This window comes from Ischnura elegans, chromosome 11 (assembly GCF_921293095.1).
Source record: "Ischnura elegans chromosome 11, ioIscEleg1.1, whole genome shotgun sequence".
Taxonomy (NCBI): Eukaryota; Metazoa; Arthropoda; class Insecta; order Odonata; family Coenagrionidae; genus Ischnura; species Ischnura elegans.
In genome coordinates this window covers 70,524,181-70,547,813 of record NC_060256.1, presented here as the reverse complement: position 1 = coordinate 70,547,813, position 23,633 = coordinate 70,524,181, and the positions used below count along the sequence as shown (strand labels likewise).

The following is a 23,633-nucleotide window of genomic DNA, read 5'->3' as shown; positions in this document are numbered from 1 at the left end:
AAATAGCTCACCAACCAATGAGGTATAAGATACTTTTGATAGGAAGATGGCCGCCTGTAGCAGACGTATTAGGTCACCACTTGTGTCCACTATTTTCTTCGACTTGGACAACACCCTCATTCAGACTCGAAAAGGAGATAAATTAGCTTGTGAAAAGGTAAAGTAAGAATTTGTAATAATTTATTATATTATTTGCGGCAGCTCATGTTGTATTCGTCGATTTCCGACAGGTAACTTGAGTTATTTGCTCGTCCATTTTACCGCATGCATTTCCCCCTAGGCGTCGCCAACGAACTGCTAGCACGCATTTCGTTGCCTACGTTTTTTATTTATAAAAGCATGAAAACCAAAATAGAATTGGTGATAGGAGGAATGAACATGAGGGGAAACCTTAGCCAGGAACTCCTAAATTAGAATCATCCATGAGGGTGTGTCTCACACGTGAAACGACTCTAGTCGAGGAAGAGCAAGTGTTTAAAGTTTGACAATTTTTCTCTTCAATAAGGGCAAGAACTTGCCAATTTTCCTTGTGAAAGCGTTGATTGTAGGTTTGGGAGACATTTTAGAGGGTATCCTAACGGCAAAGTGAGTTTATTTGTCGTGTAAGTTTGTCTCCTAAGTACACCACCACCTTGAAATATCCGGCACCCTCTACAGCAATTGAGTTCCTGTTATTTCGGTTACCAGATTGGTGATTGTTAAATTAGTGGATCACAAAAATAACAGCCAAAATGGCAGATAAGTTACCTGATCCGGTCAAGAAATGTGTTGCCATTCTGAAAGTTGCTGATAGTGATACATCTAAATTTGCTGGCCTGTTTATGGTTACAAAATTAGTGAAAGGGAGTGATTGCTCTTCAGCATCGAAGAAAGCCATTTTTGAAGCTATTGGATTTAACTTTCTGAAGAAGCTTTTGCTCAGTTCTGATGTGCCTATAGATTGCCCGCCATTAGTGTACAAATCAGTTGCATTGTCAATTCTGAGTTGCTTTTGCTCTGATCCTGAAATTGCAACGCATCCAGATATGCTTGCAAATATTCCTGTGTTTGTTGACGTTATAGAAAAAGCTGAAGAATCCGATGACGATGACCTTTTGATGGTAATTAGTGAGAGTTACGAGTGCCTCAAGCACATTGCCTGTTACTCTGAGGGACAAAAAGCTTTTTTGAAATCTGGAGTTACCTCGAAACTCCTGGGTTTTTACATCGAGCAAAGCTTTCAGTGCGATGAAGCTTTAAACATCTTCGTTGTATTGGTTAGTCATTTAGGCCCTGTGGCGTGGGGTAATGATCCCAAGATATTCAACAGCATTCTAAATAAGATATCATTGGACTTCAAGTCCGATCAGAGTGAGAAAAAGTTCGAATTATGCACGATCTTGTATACCCTTTTGTACAATTGTCCTAGAGACTTCATTGATTCATCGACTGATGAAGAAATATGGCCTAGCAGCACATACAAAGGTATCACAGACATTCTTACCAGTAAAATTGGGAAAGCTCAGCGCGATCCTGCTTTAAAACTCGTATCTACTATTGTTGAACTCCTCGGTGTTGAGTGGTGCCTAGCTGATGAAGAAAGGCCGAAACAATTCTTCCTTCTCCTTGTTCAGCTGTGTTCTGTTGAAGTACGTATGCAACTGGAAGATCGGTCATTGAAGCAGGTCATTGGAAATGCGGAGCTCATCACATCATGCTTCACGGTGATGGAGTTGGCGATTGCATTTGTTGCTTCTGGCGGTAAGATTGATTTGGAAGAAAAGGAAAAGCAAACAATGTACACTGGCCTCAAGGGAGCCTTCAATGCAACCACTACGCTGTTGACGAAAATATCCAAGGAACACCCTGATGGAGGCAGTGGTCCTGAGAGAATATTCACCTGTGCCCTTGTGAGAGTCTTGGCTGCATGGTTAGCCCAAGAAACAACTGCCAACCGCAATGCTGTTATTGCTCTTCTTCCGTTCATACTCAAGGTAGCAAATGAAACATTCAGAGCCTCGAGGGCTCGTAGATTGGCTTCGAAAACTGGATCTGCTGAACTTGATGGGGAAGATAGCAATCCCTGGGGGCACGTAGACGTTCTCAGGTTGTTACTTCCTGCATTGTGCCATCTTGCTGTTGATGATAAGGCCCGCAATATATTGTTCCAGGAGGAAGAGGAAGAAGTTCTATTCGAATGCATTTCCTATCATTGGTCCATAGTGAATTATAAGCGACCAATCGTACCCAAGTCTGAGCGCAAGAAGGTTAGAGCCCCAGACATGGGTCCTGATGCGAAAACCCTTGCTGAGATGGCAGATTCCCGAGTGGCCATGATTTCAGCATGCAACATATTCATGAATCTCACCGTCTTGGAACCTAAACGAGTGGAGTCATCTCCTCTGTTTGACAGACTCATGAAATTTGTCATGGATGCACTTCCTGAAGTGAAATCCACCCCGGAAAACTTGGTCTTGCAGGGTCATTTAGCAGTCTTCGGTCTTTTGTTGATGAAGCAGTTAGCCAGCAAGGCACGCAAGAATGATTTCTCCATCTGTCGTTATGTTCAGTCAGTCATTCGCTTCTTGTGGGATGCGTATGTCATTGATGAGGGACGAGAGACAAATGTCTCAACAGGTTCCTTGGTTGTGTCAATGACCTACAAAGAGCGCTGGATAGAACTGAGCGAGCTATGGTTCTTGGGAATGCAAACAATGAGTGGGCTGTTGTCACAGCTTCCTTGGGTATCTGAGTTTGCTGTAGAAACAGGTTGGGTTGAAGGCACTGCAATAATGCTGAGGAAAGTCAGGGTTGGAGCCTTGCCACATAATGTGCGTGCAGCCTATGAAGATTTTCTCTGCCAGTTGCTTGCTGCTAACAAGGAAGTAGCTGAGGTTCTGAAGAGTAACGATATTCTCACCACATGCCGCACTCATCGGCTAATGGAGCTGGGGAAGCGTCTCTTTGGGGAATAAAGTGACGTGGACGTGTGAATTTTCTCGTCAGTCTCCTTATCTGTTACTTATTCACTGCTTTAGATGATGTGAGAAGGCATATGATACTCGCTGGTCCCCTGTGTTCATTTTCATACCTACCACTTTAATTTACTCCTTGGTGTAGCTATTGTTTGGCATTGGAAGCAGAGCAGTGGTGGAACGATGTTATAGGTTCTTGAGTTAGAGGAAATCCATCTCCTCTCGACAAATCTCCTTAGGGTGGGATTTATGGGTGACTTGTTATGTTCTCCCGAAGCGTTTATCTTTTGGTGTTTTTCCAGTGTATCACCTGTTTTGGCAGCTGAGTGTGTGGTGAGGCAGGCAAGGCTCTTTGCCATAAGCTTCTGCCTCTGCCACCTACTCCTTCATCACCATTCATCCCGGGAGCCAGATCCTCAATACTCCTGATCCTTCTTCATCCCAGGTCCCAATTGGTATTAAAACGTGTAGAAATGTCCCTCCACCTGATACTCCTTCATTTTGCCTTACCTTGATAGTGCTTCAAGTTCAGAACAATATGGAGAGTCCAGAAGGACTTTTGTGAGGATTTTTATGTTGCATTTTGAAAAATCCTATTTCTCATAGAGGAAAAATGGTTGCTGTCTATGTGCAGATGCACAAAAAATAGGCTGATGAGCCTGAAAGGTTTTGTTGCTGAAAAGACTGAGTAATAACATGTCTGCTAGTCACTTTAAAATCAGTACAAAGTGCATTACATTTTTGTTTTAAGTGAATGCCATCGTGACTTATTGAAATTCACAAATGGGACTAATATTTAAGTGAATGTTTTTTTGTGTATCTATTCTTCTTATAGTTCTTGGTTTAGTGTGTCATTAATTGCTGTTGCATTTTTTTCACTCCCAGTGCTTTTATGCCTCTGGACAAGGTAATGTTAGAATGTTTGCTATTTTTTTTGTCTCACCACACACCTTAATTTTTCGGCTGTAAACATACTCCAGATATATATGCTGTCTGACTAGAAAAACTCATGTTGTTCTTCCAAATTTGCATTTACTAAAAACTGTAAAAAGTAAATATTCTAATTGAAATTAAATGCTTCATTCCAAATCAGATATATTTTGATGACTCATTAATTCCAGCTTATGGATGGAAATTTCAATTTCTTATAATTATGGGTATGGCAGCCCACAGATTAACCTTTTTTTGTCTTTTTTAGTACTTTATATGACTTTGTTAATGTTGCTACAATTTTAACAATCAAGAAAACAATTTTATTCTGTTTGGCATTATTTTTTGAAGATGTTGTTTACTCTCATTGAAGTTTTAAAATTATGTTAATTTCAATATACTGATTCATGTGTAATAAACCATCATTATTGTACTTTACTAGAGACACAATAAATGAATGTTTTGAAAACACAACATCACTCTTTACCTAAAATCTGCAGAACCATCAGCATTTCTTGAGAAATAGAAAGCAAACGTTTTTATATTGACTTGCTTAGTTATTAAGAACTCATATACTCCTAGGTAGCATCTTTAAGGGTTTTTTCAAATCTCAGAAAATCCAACACTGGTAAGAATCATTGGCATTATTCAGTGTACGCTAAATTATGATTGAAAGTAATGTAATTTAGATAAGCATGTATGAATTTAAGCAATTTTATCTTACAGCTGGTTGAAGTACTACATAGTGAATATGGAATTCCACATCAGCAAGCTGTGCAAGCATCTCAAACATTCCTCCAGAACTTCAGGCTCTGCACTGAAAACCCTACCATGTCTCTGAATGAATGGCGACATCTTCTTTGGGCCCAAGCACTCGGGAATGACTATAAATCTATTGCTGGTGAGGGCGTATGCTTAGCATGTTTCTATATACGTATGTATATATCGTAGTTGATGTTTACTGGGCTAGTAACTGAGACTTGTTCATAGTGCCATATTGCAAGTTCATTTATACTAAACCTATTTACTTACTTCCACCTCAAAATGGGAGCGAATCAGGGTGAAATTTTAATTGGGTGTATTCCCAAATTTAAGCTTATTCTCTTGGTTATCTCTTGGTCTCTAATTTCACCAAGACTTATCTAATAATTACACTTGCTTATCGCCAATGGCTTAGACATTAAATTCTTGTGGAAGAAGTTCTAATGTATACTTTTTTATTTTAAATAATAATATGTATAGTAATGATTTATTCTTGTAGTACAGTAATAGTTATTTAAGGTGCAGTCTTTTAGACCATCCTTAGCAAGAATGTATGCCCAGTAAAACATTCCAATCAGGATGTTGTCCGTGAATCCTCAGTTGCCAGTTACTTGGAAAAGATATACTGAGTGCATACCATGGCAGGGACGTCTCAGCCTCACTATATCCATATTTTTTTGCATGTTAAGCATAATCCTTATGGCAGTACACTGCCCATCTCTCGTTATAATTCAATTCTCATTATATCCATACTCACTAAGGCGAGCTTCCTCTGTAGTGTGCCATCATTGAATAATCCATAGATGTGAGTGGGATGATTTGTTTGTTGCAAATTTTATCCTGCCATGGTCATATTCTTGTACCTTTATGCATAATTGCCAAAGTCACTTGTCTGTTTAGCACTTTGAATTATTTACTTCCTGATGGGTTCTATCAGCTATTGTAATTAGGAAATTAATAAATGAAAAGTATTTTTAGGAGCAAACAAGGAAAATTAAATTAGAGATATTGAACGGCTAAATTTCTGACAGGATATGAAATAAAATGCTTTGCCCTTTTTCACATAAAGTTTTATTTAAAAAGGAGAGTCAACTTTTTCACTGCACTTGCAGTATCATCTGGACTTGCGTAGGAGTTAACCATTCCGGGATAAATATTTATGTGGAAAAGCGCAAAGTATTTTACTTCATATCCTACTACAGATTTCCTCAAAGTATCTGTCTCCACAGTTGATTTCATCAAATGTCTGGCATCTTGGAATCTTTTTTGAAATGTGGGAATTTATAATTAGTTAGCGCCGTATACTGTGCAGTACAGTTGCCAGTGTGCTTGGTTGAACAATTGCTCCGTCGGTCCAAATGTATTTTGGTGCACTATCAGCACGCACTGAAAACCTGTTATTACCAACTTCTTAGGATATTATGGAGAAAACTGCCAGGGAATATTCAGGCAAATGATGCAGTAAAAAGTTGTGATAACCCTGGCAAGTTATGATCTAGCAAGTGGTTAAGTTTTACTTGTTACCAGAAAGTGCACATGGAGTGGATAAATTCCTCATAGGGAAAGTTATTTACCTTCTCCTGGGCATGAAGGTCTGTGGTCATTTGTTAACATATGTCTACTGCCCTCATTTGGTGTTCAAAGCTTGGCTTTGGCCGTATGACAGCAACACTGAGTGCTCAATATTGCTGCCTTATGGCAATAAAGCATGGCATGGTGGCTAAAGATGAGAAAGCAGCATATAATGTTTTCTCATCTTTAGCCACCATGAAGTGACAGTTGATAGCATATTTTTAGTAAATCCATTGGTCAAGAGGACATTGCATAAATTCGAGGAATAAGTAAAGGTCAATGAATTTTTTCTCTGTGAAGTTTTCACTCTAATGATTTCTTTTTGTGAGAATAAGTTATGGCATATTGTTTTCTGATGGTCAGGTCATTATTGTCTTTTATTCTGTTAGAAGATTTGGAACTCAGATCGTAGGGTTTTCTTTGCCTTTTCTTGGTTGAAGTGCAAAGAAGCATTTATGTGGATGTAATAGGAAAACTGCTTCATTTAGCTCAGTTGCATGTATAAACATTTTTTTTATCATATTTACCAATATGTATCAATTTCTTCACACTATGTCAGGATTTCGTTTTTTGTTGGCTGATAAGAATGTAAGCATTTTGTAATTTTGGTGGAACTTTTTCTAAATAAGTAATGTTACCACATACTATTCTCAATGAGCATCATTAAGTGAGTAAATCTTATTAATAATGAGTTACTTGTACCTAAGTGTAAAGATGCAATCTCTCATCTGTTAGTAGAATGTGTATTGAAGAGGTCTGCCAAGTTCCTGGAAATGAAATGTCAGAGAATAACCTTTGGGAATGGGACAGCTTTTCTTGCCAAGGATATTTTTAGATTTATGATGACACTTTCACTTGACTCATGGTTATCTTATTTCACTCTCCTATTTGGTATTTTAAGCCTTGAAGTGGGTACATTGCAAGCAACTGAGCTATGAAGCTAACCGACTATTCCAATGCCAAAATATTTATCAATACCGTTATAATTGATGGCTGATTTCCAGAGGTCCGTGAAAGTGGTTTTATTTTTTGCTAAAATTCGTTTTAAAACCACGTGATTTCGGTATTATAGAAAATCTTGGTGGTGTTATTATAATGCTACAATTTTTACACGTTTATAGGTGTTTTATTATTTTATGGTACACGCTTCATGAACACTTATACCTTTATTAAGCATTTTACATAAAATTTGACACAATTTCAATTGTACAACATTTCTGATAAAACTAAATGAAGGGAATGGTTCAAGTTATACTGGTTTAAGGTATATGAATGGTTCAAGTATGTAGTCTCGGCAAAGACGATCGTCAAACGGTAAATCCCCACTACCTTATATGTGTATACTTCGAGAGCCATTCCAGAATTTTTTGATTGTCAAGTTTCTCTAAACTAACTAAAGCCATTATAAATGCTTCATTAGTAGCAAAAACAAGCTCCCCCTTCACTTTCTTTGACTGAGTGACTGTGTGTCCAAATGATAGCTGTCATTATGCCCCTTCTTTCGCACGTTTATGTGTATGGCTACTGATGTGCTTTAAAAACGTGTCATATCTTTCAAATTCAAATCCTTCTGAGCTGAATTTACTTGCCCTGGTATGAGCGGTATCACTAGCTTTCGGCATTTTAAAATTCCTTCGTTCGTTATTTAAAGCTGGAACCACGATTAAAGAAAACAGTCCTACTGCAAAACACAACCACTCACGGTGGTGTTTACGAACTGAATGCTGGGTAGCTCTAGTGTAACCATATTACTGAATAATTACAATTTGGCCGAAATGTTTCATGTTGTGGTTTCCCTTTCGGTCCCCCTCACCCAGGTGTTGTGGGAAGGTAGGACAGCTGCTAGGTATAAAAAAAATCCCTTAGTTTTGATTACAGCTGTTGCCAATCTGACAGGAAAGGCAGTGAAAGCACACATAATTAAAAATAATCGGATGCAAAGAAACTTGAAAATTTATTTCCCATTTATCAATGCTGAAACATCTAGAAAGAGACGCTTTCTCACCTGAAGAATTAGATATTAGATTTGCCCAATGTCAAAATGATTTTTTTTGCATTGAAACTCAGTGGAGAGCTGAACATCCGACGATCCGTCCGCTAATAGGGAGAACCCCATCTCATCCTATCCTTTCTCTTCCTTCCTTCCCTACCCCAAACTGCTAGCGCTTCTTGCTTTCAAATAACCATACGTGTCTATGGATGTCTTTAAACTGATCGAATGGTGCAGTTGATGGCCGCCATGGGCACCACAGCGGAGACTTGAATGTGGAATCAGCCGCATTTTGATAAAAGTTATTTAAAGAATGCGAGATATTGTTGCAAATGAACAAATGTATCAGTTTGTGCGCCGATAACGTCAGGAATATTTACGGTTTCTGTTTTTTTTTTTTTTTATTATTATTTAAAAACCTATTTTAGGAAACAATGGCAATATTTAGGAAGTAAGATATGCCGTCGCATGTTCTCTGATAAATTCTGTGCATTTTGGTACCTCATTTATAGAGTTTGGTTGCGTATAAGTTGAGAAAAGGGTATCTATACAGTAGAAATAATATAGAAGATTGGGGAAACAGAAATGTTTGTGTAGAGAAAGTCAAGGAATTTGAATTCAAGACTGAAGTAATAACCTCATCAAAGGCCATAATGTGAACTTTTAAAATATTTAATGGAAAAACAGTGTTAAAAGCCACCAGTAATCTTAATTTCAAAGTTTGATTCCTGCCATTTGGTATTGGCTTTCCTCAACTTGTACATTTAGTAAGATGTACAGCAATAGAAATAAACACATAGTGACATCAGCAACGTAGTCATAAGTGCGTTTCAGTTTTGACATTGTCCTGGAAATTGGGATTGAAAGATATTATAGAGAATGCCAGCCTATTGCTGGGATTCTCTAGGATTACTCTGTGTAGTGTTTGCTGATGTCAGTGCAATTAACCCATTAGATGGGCGGGCCAATATATAGACTCTATCGAAATATATTTTTGAATTTTATGATACTGCAACAATTACAATTCTTTTTCAAATGTGGTGAAATATTTTTACCATCATCAACTTTTCAACTTAAATAATGTATAAACCTGCAAAAGGATGAATATTTTAAAAATATCTTCATTAATTTTTTTCTTAAGGTGCTCCATTTCATTAAGTCCTCTCAGCTTTTTTCGATAATACCCCATGAAGTTTGTCTGCCTTAAGAGAGTTTATCATCATGTAGTATTTTAAAATGCAAGTATGCTATCACAATGTGACCTTCATTGGTTTTAGCCATGTGTTGATGCCTTCAATGCATTATATTCCAATAGGAGAGGTAAGCCTGCTGTGGGCAAAACTTCGGTATGAATGCTTGGCCCCTCCCTCTGCTGTGAGAGCCCTTCTGCGTCAGCTTCATCGGCGGCACTTTCATCTCGGACTCATCACCAATGGTCCATCTCGCGCCCAGTGGGAGAAGGTTCATCGGCTGGATCTTGCAAGGCTCTTTGATGTCATTTTAGTATCAGGTGACTTGCCTTGGGAGAAACCTAATGCCCACATATTCCATGAAGCTTGTCGCCTCCTTGGTGTGCCACCATCGGCATGTCTGATGGTCGGCGACAAGCTTGAAACTGACATTCAGGGTGGGAAAGAGGCGGCATTTGGTGCCACTGTGTGGGTATTGCCTTCTAAAGCAAATGGGAATGGGTTAGGTAATCACCCTCGGCCTGATTACACTCTAGAGAAGGTCACTGATATTCTGCGATTACTTCCTCCGACTGCAAATTGGACGAAGGAGGAAATGAGTCATCCAACTGCATCTCCTGCATGGCGTAATGGAAGAAGAGTGTCTCTCACGACCCAGCCTCCTGACTTTGAGGACTGCAACAGTAACTTTAGCAATGCTAGCGATGGGAGCTGACGGGAATTGTTGGTTTTAATTTTCCGAAACCATATGATTCTGAATTCTGGTTAATTGTAATTGTTGCTGAAGATTGGGACCACATCATATTTGAAACAAGATGCCATCTCAGCAGTAGGACATGTATCTTTAGTTTTCACTCAGAATTTATGGTTAAAATTCCACTGTGTTGTCTTAGGATTTGCATCTACTAATTCCACTTCCTCGTGGAAAATATCTTCTGTGCTCTCTTTGACACCTGAAGGCATATAGGTACCAGTACATACTTCTCTAAATTGCCCTGTAATTTAGTTGTCATGTCACACAGTCTTAAAATTTTGCCAATTTAAATTTCATTCTTGCTTCTCAAACTTAATTAGTGACTAATGGAGAGGTGGTTATGATGATCAGTATGTTACAAGGCATTGCTTAGGCATTTTGATTTACTCACTATGGCGACTCTTGAGTTCAATATCTTCTAATCCATTTAGTAATTTATCTTCATGCCAAATTTCTCTGCAAACTTCTATGTTGAGAGTATTGGTTTGCATGTTGTCATTTTAATCTGAATTTATATCTTGATAGCATTAATTTTTATGTAAAACTACTCTTGAGTAAGAGTATACATACTGCAGGGGTTTTATGATCACAGTACATTTAACTCATACAACTGTGGGTAAACATTAGTTCCCTGTTCTTAATTGGTATTCAGTGTCACCTATTGTTGTTAAGGTGGGCTGTCCGTATTTATTCCAAATTAGCTGGCGAATGGGTAGGTTAAGAATAATGTGCCATGATCATTTAATTAGTTTCTTATTTTATTCCAAGTAATGAGCATGAATTAAGTGGTATTTAGTTTTTAATTTTGTTTGAACTAGGATTTATTATCCTAGGCAGTGTTGCATTATAATTGATGGCTTAAGATCGAACTACATATATATTTTGGTATTTTTGACGATGTGTCGATGAGTATAATATTTCTCACTCTTATACCTATTTGAGAATTACTGTCTTTTTGGGAAATTCAGAACTGCTCATTACAGATAGCCAAATTTTGATGCCATTGCCTTGCCAAAGCTAATGTGTGTTTTAGCAGCTGAAATTATTTCATTGAGTTCCCAAGTATACAATGCTGCTACATAATCAATTTATAGTTGAGCTGCTGGACAGCTGAACCTGTTAGGTCATCTGTTGAGGTAAACTGAAACAGATAGGAATAATTTCCTCCCCCTTAGTTACCACCTTGCCCTTGAATTACCTGTTGATCAGGGGCCGTATTCTGTAACTCCAAACCGATCGGTGCGGCACCGATTCGTCGGGTGCGACGTCACACCGACTCCCGGTAAGAAGTCGTGTGATTCTGTACGAACCCGGTCGGTGCGGCACCGACGAGAGGACGGGAGATCGTCGGTAGCCGTACCGACAGCAAAGAGGTGTCGGTACGGCCACCGACTAGTGGGTTTCATGAATTCCCCGGTGCGCATTGTACGTTTTATTTTGTTTTTACCTCATCACCGAGTAAATAATGAGGTTTTCTCCAATGTTATCTTTTTCTGCCCCTTCGAATACGCCTCTATAATTCACTGTGTCATCATCTATATTAATTACCTTGACAGAAATATAAGATAATGGTTAATAAAAATGAGGTTTGCTAACATATAATGACTCTCTCATTTATGTTACCGCACTTTCACTCGCTTGTAATAGGCTTTATTTCTCTCTATCATCATTTACTTGCTCCTTTGACATAAAAAAGATATTTTTGATTAAATATGAGTTTTGCCGCAATGTTATCACTTTATCTCACTCTGAATAGGCAACTATTATTTCACTCAATCATCATTTGGCGTTTCTCTCGGCATAGAAATAAGATCTTTTTATTTAAGTATGAAGTTTGCCACAACGGTATCAGTTTCTTTCATTTTTAACGGGCAACTATATTTCATTTCATCGTCAGCCATTGATTCCCTTGACGATAAAAGAAGATATTTGTTAATAAGTATGAGGTTTACCGCAATATTATCATTTTCTCTCACTTGGAATGCGCAACTTATACATATGTATTTCACCCAATCACAATTTATTTACTTCCTCGTCATTACACTTCTTTTAATTGCACCCAGCTCCATATTTTTATAACAATTTCCTAACTTGTTCCTCTAATATTACATTTGCATTTGAATCCTACGTTCACGTTCCATGGTATGCTATTTTCGTCTGCTACGGTGCCAATGGCATAATCTTCCGTTGATAACATTTATACGGAACTTACTTAATGACAACTATATTACCAAATCATGAATAAATAGCATTATACGGAACCAATATTTAAAAAAAGAAACTACGATCTCAAGGATAGTTTCAATAATTCATTCCAGCAACAACAATCTCCATCACATACAAACTTTATTGTGATGTTGTAATATTGTTTCCTTCGATTCTGTAGGTACAGCATTACTACCACACATTATATAAGCATTGTTAACAACTTATCCAATATCGTTTATCTTAATCTAGCAATAAGTCGTAATTTCCGCAAATAAAAAGATTGAGAATGATGACAACAAACTGTGCCAATGAGTCTTCACTTGTTTTTACCCTTCTTTCATTGGTGGAGACACGTCAAACTTCGGATATATTCGGATTTTCCCTGTTTGGGAAGGAAGGGGAACCGTACCGACTGGTTTGAAACCGACGACCTTACAGAATCGCTGAAAGTGTCGTCGTCGGTGCGGAATCCGTTGTCGGTACGGTTTGATGTCCAGTCGGTGGGCTTGAAAGGGAAACCGACCGGTGCGGCACCGACGAAATACAGAATACGGCCCCAGGTGTGCTGTGTAAAATAGCTTGAAGCTGTAATGATCAATTTTGAGATTATTTATTGATAAAATTGATCGGAATTGTGCATGTATAATCTGTCAGTTGATGTTTAGACCATCAAAATCTAGCTATGTGCTATGGTTGCTTGTGTTTTATTTTAACTATAGGAAATGATGCTCATCATATATATGTTTATGATTGATCCATTTGATAGTTTTTTTGTCACTGAGGTTATTGCTACAAAGGGTAGCAAATAATGGAATATTTTTGTTGTTTACCCTGCACTAAAGTTCTGCTGTCTAACTAATTTAAAATGGAAAACATTTACTCCTCCCATACATGAAGAATGAATTTCGTCTGGAGGTATTCTAAGAATCGTTTTATAAAAATGTTTGTATTGTGATTTGTCGTAGGTCTCTTGCCAGACAGATTTTATTCACTTTTCTTTAATGATCTACATTTTATCAACCAATCGTAGCTGAGCCTAAGTCTAAAAGAGACTACAGAAACTGAAATATGAGTCTTTTCCTTGTTAAGAGATTGAGCATGCCCATCAATAGGTACTGCTCCTGAGTGAAGATGCTTAGCCCGCCATTTCGCGTTATTAGCAGTGAATTGTTTTAGGTATATCATTGTTTAATCGACATTTCATAGGCATTCCTCTCATTTATGTATAACTTGTTCCCACTTATATATTGTTACTTATTCCTTTACATATGTATTGTGGGAATGACTTTTCTGACTCCCAATTACAACGTTGCTAGTTACAAATGAATGGAGTAACTGTGATGCATGTTGACAAAAGTGTTTTTTCTCTTAATTATCATTCTAAAAACCCTTCCTGAGAAAATTTAAAATGTTGTGTTTGTTGTAACATTGCTGTAAATACCAGTTAATCATGTTTCAGCATGGTAACTTTGCAATCGTTTTCTTGCGTCATGTTAGTTACCACTTGAAAGCCGTTTGAGGTATATAAATAGTTTTTGTCATTTTTTTCTTCAAATCATGGACCTCATTGCTTACATCCATTGAGAAATGGATTATGCCTATGATTTATTCTTTGTTAAAGCCAAATTTAGATATAGGCTGATGTATTGATGTTCAAAATTTGAATACTTACCTTGTGCATTGCTGAAGAATGATTCTTTCCACGCAAGATAATTTCAAGATTTTCTGAATGCCATTCCTCTAACTTTCCATTTAATAATCTCTTCTATTCCTACTTAGTTACTTTGTAATGAAGTTTGACAGTTTTTCCATGAAAGACTGGGAACATTTTTAACATTCAGTTTTTTTTTTAATATCGTCACTTTTTTTGAAAATCTAATGTCATTTGACTTGTGACAAAGATCATTAAGGTTGTGAGGTTCATTGCTTTTCATTGAACCGTTCGAATTTGTAGTTTCATCATTCTTTTTTCCGTTAACTGAGGCCTATGAGAATTTTTCTTGAGAAATGACATTATTTTTTCTAATTTCTTTGCTTGGTTTTTGAATGTAATAATTTAGTGTAATATACAATTTAGCTCTTCTATCTCTTTTCCATGATTTGTTCAAAAGAATTCTTTGTTATTGTGTTATCTGAAGATATTGAGATTTTTTAAAGAGGCAATGTCATTCTGCCTTGGTTGCACTTATTTCACCAAAATTAGATTTTTGGTGGAAATTCAGTTATTTCGTTTTTGTAGTAGGTTGAATGTATTCTATTACTACATTTTGTATTAGTAGTATAAATTTTCCTTTGTATTTATCTGTTAGTAGCCATTCTTGAAGTATATTTCAGCCTTCTTTATGCTGATCTTTGGTGCAATTTATGGGGGATTGTATTTTACTTGGAGGGAGTAAAAGTTTTGTACCCAAAGAGTATCATTTGAAATTCACCCTTTATAGTAACAGCAATTTCTAGAGTGCATTTGAATACCTTAGGAAATTCAGAGCATTGATACATTTCCTTGCTAGTATGTGGTGAGCAGGGAAGTCTGGGTTCAATCCCATCTTAACCCTAATTTTTTTTAAAGATACATTCTTAGGTTACTCCTTCCTAGTGAACTCCAAGAATTATATTTTCCCCTTCAAAATTCACTGAATATTTTTCTGCCCATGTTCTAGAAGAATTTTTGTACTTATTGGTTTTTTGTTTTCATGTTGAATTATTACTTTTGTTGCGTGAGATGGCCTGCCTCATATTTAAATAATGTGATGGTGAACAATTGTTTAAGTTTTGTCAAGTGGAATTTCAGGAATTCCTCAGTTTTCAATGAATTGGGTTGTCAGGAGAATTATCATATTTGGGAAAAAAATATTATGCACAGTTTCTCTTTGCCATTGTTTATCTTGAGATTCATTCCCCATAATTGAAAACATTTTCTAAATTCAGTCAAGCACTTATAATTTGGAACCACCAGGATCCCAGTAACGCCTGGCTAATGCTTTTGTGGACCCCGGTGATGCATTACATCGCACATCGAGAGTTGGTTGGTTTTTCCTTTCTAACCAAGAAAATTTTTACTTTTCGTGCTGTAAATATAATTTTATACAAGGTTTTAGCAGAAATGGTTCTCCTAGTGTGATAAAAGTAAGGAATAGTGTTGTAGTAACACTGTTGTATCATTAAAACATACAAAATATGGATTCAATTTCAATTTATTTCCTAGAAAAATTATCAATTTCCAAGATTTCTTTCATGGACATTTTTAGTAGCATCATTCTTAACAATCCAATATCCGGCCTTTTAAATGAATTTTAGATGGAATATATTATTGTCTTAATCATGGGTAAAAGTACAGGTGTAACTACATAAATTGATTAGCCTTTATTCCTTAAATATGAATTAATTTGCTCGGAAGTATAACAGAATAGAAGTCTGAAGTTTTTGACTAGCAGGACTTATCATTTCAGTGCAAGGGGTTAAAGTGCTGTTGGTGCATAGTGTAATTGTTGTGGGGTACGTACGTTGAAAATTCTTCAGTTTTTTAGTCTAATATAGAGCTTAAAAGATAAGTATTAAATTTCAGCCGGATAGAAACTATTATTGCCTATTTTTTCTTTTTTCTGATTTTCGGCCTCAGCAATGCTGAAGGATTACAGATTTTCAAATTAATGGTGCTTGACTATATTAATGCTTATACTGTCTTTTGAATCTAATTACCCTGACCAGGAATCAACCATAAAAAGTATTTACAGAGAGCTTCTATCATCTGCCTTAATGGAAGGAAAAACCCGAACGTATAATTATGGAAGACAGAGAATTCATTTTTCATTTTCTAAGCAGTTTTGCTTTAGTTTGTTGAATGAAATTGCAGATAATTGAAGCTCTACTGTTGTTGAAATTGTGCACCCTAATGACCTATTGTTAGTAGTACATATCACACTATGCAGGGAAACTTATTTATATCTTTATATTTAATTTAATTGAATATTTTTGAAAGCAATGACATTTTCAATTATCTTTATTGTGTGTGAAAGGTTAATATGTAATTATTTTCCCGTTTTGCCATAGGTTTAGCTTTGTTTTTCGATCTTTGCCAAAGCTATTGCTAATTTTACAATGAATTTGAGTATTGTTGCATATGGGCAGCCTGGTTTGTGGATTTTTGAAGTTTCATTACATGTTTCACTGTATGAAATTAATGCATCTGCTGAATATTTACTAAAGCAGGCTATTCTTATCTTACTAATGCATATTGTATAAATGAAAGTGAACTTCTGCAATATTTGTGTAGTTGGTGCTTGTTGGCAACTTCAGTGCCGTTGGGTTGGATCTTTGATCATTTTTGCCCTAACTTTGGTATCTTCTACATCTTCAGGATTTTATATTATTCAATTGTGAATAGTTTATTTGCTGAAGTTATTTCTGTGGGAGTATGCCATTTCTACTGTTTGTGCAACTTTGATGGGAAATGACTCTTCTGAAGTACCAGTATTTTTTCAAAAATTCTGTCTTTGTTCATGTTTTTTTTTAGCTGTGTAGGTATTCCCTCTTTGTAATTATTTTTAATATCTACTTTTTCTCATACAAATAATGTCAGATTGTGTTACCGGATGGTTATTCAATACCATTGTGGTTTACTCATTGTAATGTTGTTTTGACCTGTAAGTTATACATCTAGTCCAATGACCCATTTCAATTATTTTGGGACATAACAGTTGTATGTCATTTCAAATAGTTATACATTTCTTACCACCTAAGTATTTCCCTTAATTGGATCTTCATTTTTTGTAAGTTTTTTTTGTTTACACCAAGTTAATATTATCATGCAGTTTTTGGAGTTATTTGAGAGCAAGTGAGCAGTATGGGAACTTAACGGTACCTATGACTGACAAATTTGCACATTACCAGAGGTCCATGCACTTCAGGAAATGTACAGTTGTGGGAATTATTTTTTTAAATGATTGCTATTTTTATGGAAATATACATCTGAGTACATAATGATCTCAAATATGAGATTTGTTTTTGGCTTTGTCAATTGAAGCTGAACATGTTCTGTTCTTCAGAACTGACATTGCTGCATATAGTAGAATTTAAGAAGTAACAATTTGCTCATCTTGTGATTAGTGCTTCTATGCAGCACTTGTGACATGATTGGTAGCAAAAAGCTTTATTTATATGTGATTCCATTAGAGAATAAAGTATTTTTGTCTTTCAAAAGTACTTAGTCATTTACTGTCCGTCCTTGCTGTGATCTTTTGTCCTGTCTCCATTTGTAACTTTGTTCACTGTGCATTGAAATTTCACCCTTCTCCTGTGTCGTTAGATAGTGTCAATGATGCATCTTTGGGTTTCAATTTTATATTTCATTCGTAAGGATAACCACCAAAGTTCTTATATCAGAAGAATCCCGTAATGATTACCACAATCAGGTAGTTGAGAATAAGCATTGAGAAAGAATTAGATGTTGGGAGTCATTTTGTAGGTGTTTTTCATAATAAACTCTTAAAATACCATTAATTGTGTTTAATTTATTTCATGGCATTATGAATCTTTATCAATTTTTCAACATCCCTGTATTCCCTAATTAATGTTCAATATCTCTTGATTGAGTTGAAGTGTGTCGCTTACTTAATTCGGCTGTGACCTGGTGACAATTATGTGCTCACCGTAATGCTTGAAGAATTTTACCATTAACTAGAAAAGCCATTTTTGCTGAATTGGATTTTTATAGAGTACTTCATTGGTCCATGTCACATTAATTTTTTCCTCATTTTTAATCCTCTTTTGGGTGAGGTAAGGTTGCCTGAATTAAATACTTCAGCCTGTATCATAAAACTTGACCTGCAATGGCCAACTTAGCCATTTTAGCTAAATATTAAATCTACTATCTTTATGAACGGAGCTAAGACCAATCAGGGTCGGTAAACCAGTCCAGCTGAGTGAGCTAACTTCAAAACCAGTCTGAAATTGACTTGGATTGACTGTGGCCTAGCTGAGGGGTCACCTGAGTTGTGCATTGCGATTCGTCATTATAATCTGCATAGGCAGATTCTTGGGGGGGCATGAACCCCCCCAGATGCTTAAAAAATAAGATTTTAATATGGTTATCATTACGTTCATTTTTTTTAATTATGGAGCCACAATCATTTTATAGTGTATTAATAATTTTCATGTTAAAATAAAGAATATTCGGTACAGTAATTGTTGTAGGTTGTCTTTAATCTCAAATATGAGAAGATTTTCCTGTCAGACCCTTATGCTCCCCACCCACCACAGAAAAAAATCCTGGATCTGCCATAGATCATCCAATGGCTGCTTTACTTCTCAACGGCACTGTTTTTTGCAGAATTTTATTTGGCTCAAGGTTTTGGCTCTAAAGTGAGGTAAAGGCATTCAAAGCTGATTTCCTTCATTCAAAAGTTTCTTATCTAATCATTTTCATTGAAGTGATTAAGTGGTTTGCAGTAATAACTTCCCTCCTTTGGGTACTCCTGACTTCGCTAGGCATTCTTATGCTACGTTCCAAGAAATAACACATGATGAATAATCTATTTAGATGGAAACTGACCTGGTAAATTTGGTAACAATGGCAAATAACGGTGTTGGGTTGTTAACTGTGCAAAATTTCGGTCGGTAACGGTGTTGCTGTCTGTTGGCATTTGGTTAATCCTTGGTTCATCAATACCTGACATCAGTTTTAATTTGCCAACAAATCTGGCTATGATAAGAAAGAGTTGATGTAATTGTCTTTAATTCCAAATTGAAAAACTAGATTAATTAGGCTTGATGGAAAGATGTACTGCAAAATTTTTACTCTGGAGGTCTGGATAGTGGAAGTAAATATTATGCTTTTATTGTTCTTCACCTACTTGTTCACCACATTCCCTAATGAAGCAGTTAGTTTCCTCCTTCAGTTGACAATGTGAAGATTGCAGTGAGCAAGACTTTCATTTGCCAGTACGTAGGTATTAAGAGGGAAAGGTGTTTTTCTTGTATTAAAAATAAATGCTAAGACAGTTGTTAAGGTAAAATCTAATGTGATATGTCTGTCAATTCTGAAATTTCTAACATATTAAGGTCCTTCATAGCTCTCTCTAATAGGGTAGTTTCCTTCATCAAAGAAAATGAAAGGCATTGATTGCAATTCGTTACCCAAAATTAGCGTATTCATAATATATAAGTTATTTGGTTTTAGAAATCCCACTTTAGACGAATGGCAATGGTCAATTTTAACCTCATTTGAAAAAGGCCAGATTGGCACCCATGCGATGCCACTCCACGTGACATCACAAGGACCTAGTTTCTATACGAGTTTTACATCGTCTGAGATTACCAATGCATGCATGAGGCACAGAGCTCAGGGAAACATGTATTAATAATCACCTATTAAAACTGGCTAAGGTCAGAAAGTTTTCTTCGTTTGATAAGGTATTAATAATCCTTATTTAAGCCAAGCGCTACCAGCAAGCAGGGTACTCTGCTACCTGCTAGCAGCCTGCATCGTATCAGCTCTCAAGCCTCGCCCCAAGGTCACCTCACAAGGCGGCAGGGGGAACCAGAAATACGTAAGGACTTTTTCCCATCATTCCTACTTAGCCGTTGCGTTTTCGCACGCTTGAAATTTTTCACTTTTCGTTTAGTCGCAAAAAATAGATATCGTCATTAAAAAATCTAAAAGTGTGAAATACGTACTCCAGGAGTCATAATCTTTTGATTTAGGCAATTACAAAATAATAAGAAACCACCCTATTGAAAGGAAATCAGCCATCCATTTGTGTCTCTGAAATGTTTCGTAGCAATAGTAATCACAAGAAAAATTTGCATTACATATTTGACTTTGATTCTATTTATGGCATTTTCAGTGTCCATACTCTAGGTCTTCGCTAAAAATGACGACATAAAAGTCGTTATCCTTGCATGTCTGCAACACGCGACCTTAAAGTGTTATTCGGGCAACGTGAATTCAGGGGGTTCAATCGAGTTAAAATTTATTTGAAGCTCACTTTTCCTTTGGAATAAAGTAATATCCATAAATGGCTGCTATCAATTGAGGGCGCAAGTGTAGCGTGCATATGTTTAAACTATAGTAAGATTAATTGGATCGTCTATTGCTAGATTTGAGTGAGACTGAAAGAGTGAAATATTTTTTCAAATAAAATTTTTTTAATGTTTGGCATAATAAAATGTATTTTTAATCAGTCTTATGGATGAAATATTCGTGAATTAGTAATATTTATATAATATTGCTTTCAGCTTATTATTTCGTGTGAAACTTAGATAGTATTCTCATGGCCATTTTGATTGAAAATTTTATGTTTTCATGGCTCATAAGGGGATACAAATTCGTGCTGAGCATTGAGCAATTATTTTTCACTTTTTTGTTGCATAAAATACTTCATATTTAAATATTTTTTATGGTAACGTTGTGGTCGTAGCTGGTACTTACTTGTACGTGTGTTCATCATTGTTTTAAGTATTCAGTTCCTTGTATTATGAGAGACAATCATCTCCCCTACCTCATATATATTCGTTGCTACCTTAACGTTGACTTACACTCCAAGAACTATTTTAACATGAATTAAACGAGGTCAAGATAAGGAAAAAAATAACTACCTCATATATGCTCTCTAGTGCTGCGATGATGAATCAGGTGCCTGTGAGTGATTTTTTATATTTTTTCTTAATTGAATTCCATCCTCGGTGTAATTACATGCCACTTGCAAATGCAAAACAATGTTTTTGTATGGGGAACATTACATTTTATTGTAAATCATGATAGCATCTGGGTCAGTTAAATAAGCTGGTAGAGGGGGCACTACCTGTTTGCTTCTGGCTGGCCGCAACAAAATTTTAATTCCATTTGTCTTAAGTTATACATTCTCTTGGTGCATAATTCCTTTTCATATTCCCTGTATTGCTATGTATCCCTTTCAGCGATTGAAGTACAGTTGAGGACGTCAAATCCGGAATCCAGAAATCAGGAATGTTTGAAAATTCCTCTGCATAGTGTTCTGACTTGCTACCTCGTGGCACCACTATCCGATCTTTATTCTGGGACGAGGAGGAAGTAAGCACATGCTATGAGCATATGCTAAAAACCTAGGCAGGGACACGTAGGGATCTCAAATATTGAACACAAGAGCCTGAACGCATTTATAAATTAATTAATTAACAAAATATAGAAGCATTTGCATAGATTTACTGTCTGACTAAGGAAGGTATCAATAAATATCACAACGTCTGCTAGCGAATGCCATCAAGGAAAGCTAATGGGCATGAAGAAAAAGATGTATTTATTGCTCCTTCTCATCCAGTATTTAACACGTATGGTTAATATTATGGAAGCTACGGTTATGATTTGACATGTATTGCATTAAAATTCTCAAAAAAAAATTACCACTTTCCACGTGCTAAAGACCCTAAAATCAGAAACCCTTTGATCCCAAGCTTTCCAGATTTGAGGTCCTCAATTGTTTATTCCTCTCATGCTACATATGATTTGATAGTTTTTCTCATGATATTTTAGTTCACCTAGCTGTGAAAGTCATTCTTGTTCACTCTTCTTTCTGCTCATCAAGCATTTACTAAAGAAGGTAAACATGGTGAAAGACTACATTACAGAAGTGCATATACTTCATAAACCAAAGAGGATCCTCCATGAAGGCAGATTCATCTCAGGCAAACAGTCCTTTCTTTATCTGACTCTCAATTAGACAGTAAGCCATTCCATATTCATTTAAAAATAAGAAAAATATTGCAAATGGTGTATTTACAAGGAATAAAAAGAAAAATCTTCAAATGAGGTAATCTCATCAACTCCAATAACAAAATATAGGTAGTCATACTGCAAGGGAATCCAGTCAGCCACCATCTTACTTATATCATTGAAGATACTTTTAAGATGCTGGGTTGACCATACCTGAAAATTTAAAACCAACATGGACCCAGAAATATTGCATCCCCTCATGACAGAAAAAAAGGTGAACAAGAACAAATAATGAGCAAAGGAAGGACAAAACAATGACCACAGTTCACAGTATCTACACCTTTAGTTTATGTATTTACATAAGAAATTTCCAACAACAATAACAACTAACAATTGACTATTACCATTCTAAATATCTGTACCAAAAAATAAAAAAATCTCAATACAATAGAGTAAAATTTAAGCATCATTCTTTCCCACATTCCACAAGAAAAATATTCACGATGTAAAAACACTCATTTACTTATGTGCCAATATCAATTTTAAATATCAATTTATTTTAGCTTCAAAGTAGCTCTGATATTTTGAAGATTTCAAACAGCATCAGTATGACCTCGCAGATATGAGAAATGCAGATGCTCCATCATTGAAAAAACCAACATCAGACTGGAGAGCATCATATAAGAGCCCCACTATCTTTCCAGGTATGAGGAATGGGATAAATTAAGAGAGACATTTTGTCAAACAGATTTGATTTATTGAATGCTAGTCGCAATTTCATTTGAGCAATAACTTCTGGTATCCTGACACCCCCAGTCACATATTTTTGGAAGCCAAGGAAATTAAGCTGACATGCATTAATATACAACACTTATATCAACAAATATTTCCTCGCTTTAAAATAATTTTATCAATATTTCACGCTTGGAGCTGATACTGAGGTTATCTATGCATTTTATGCGTGTCAAGGATTTGGAATGCACTTGATTGAGGATGACATTCAGATGTAAGAAAAAGAACACGAATGAAATGTTAAACAGGGTAAATCATTCTTTAGTAACTCCTTCATCTTTTCTATGGTAGCGCTCTGCATTGAGACCAAAAATGCTTATGACTGCTTATCATAGTTCTCTCAGAGGTGAATGAATATAAGTGAATGTTGTCCAGTGATGTTCAAATTAGGGCTAGCCATCTCACTGATTAAGTAGAGCAGAGAAGTAACCAGAAGCCTGAGATTCCGTTCTGGTGGGGGGTGAAAAGTCATATTAATACAAAATTTGGGAGCGACTTTGCACTTTTGAAAAAAATTTATTCACCGCTCTAAAGTCAACGCACCGCAACCTTAAATTATCAGTCAAAGACAGTGTATGTTCACATTGAGGATATCTTTTTGGTAATTTTGGAGTGAAATTGTTTCTGTACGCAGATGTGGACACATAGACCATTTTTTTAAAGGGCACATAAAAATTTGAGGGACAAGTAAGCATGGATGACTAGAACAGAAAAGGAAGAACTTGTGTGGAAAAGTGTACAGCAATATGTACACACGAAGTAAAGGACTTAAAAGAGGAGAAATATGCACACG

The 23,633-nt window shown here is 36.2% G+C and overlaps 2 protein-coding genes across 2 annotated transcripts; both read left to right on the top strand.

Moving 5' to 3' along the window:
* The first annotated feature begins 29 nt into the window (after positions 1-29).
* On the top strand, positions 30-11,356 carry LOC124168002 (N-acylneuraminate-9-phosphatase). Its single transcript, XM_046546081.1, has 3 exons — positions 30-157; positions 4,611-4,785; positions 9,524-11,356. The coding sequence occupies exons 1-3, from the start codon at positions 47-49 to the stop codon at positions 10,111-10,113; spliced, it is 876 nt and encodes a 291-aa protein (XP_046402037.1). The 5' UTR covers positions 30-46; the 3' UTR covers positions 10,114-11,356.
* LOC124168000 (neurochondrin homolog) lies at positions 255-3,553 on the top strand. Its single transcript, XM_046546078.1, has one exon. The coding sequence runs from the start codon at positions 732-734 to the stop codon at positions 2,952-2,954; it is 2,223 nt and encodes a 740-aa protein (XP_046402034.1). The 5' UTR covers positions 255-731; the 3' UTR covers positions 2,955-3,553.
* Positions 11,357-23,633: the final 12,277 nt, after the last annotated feature.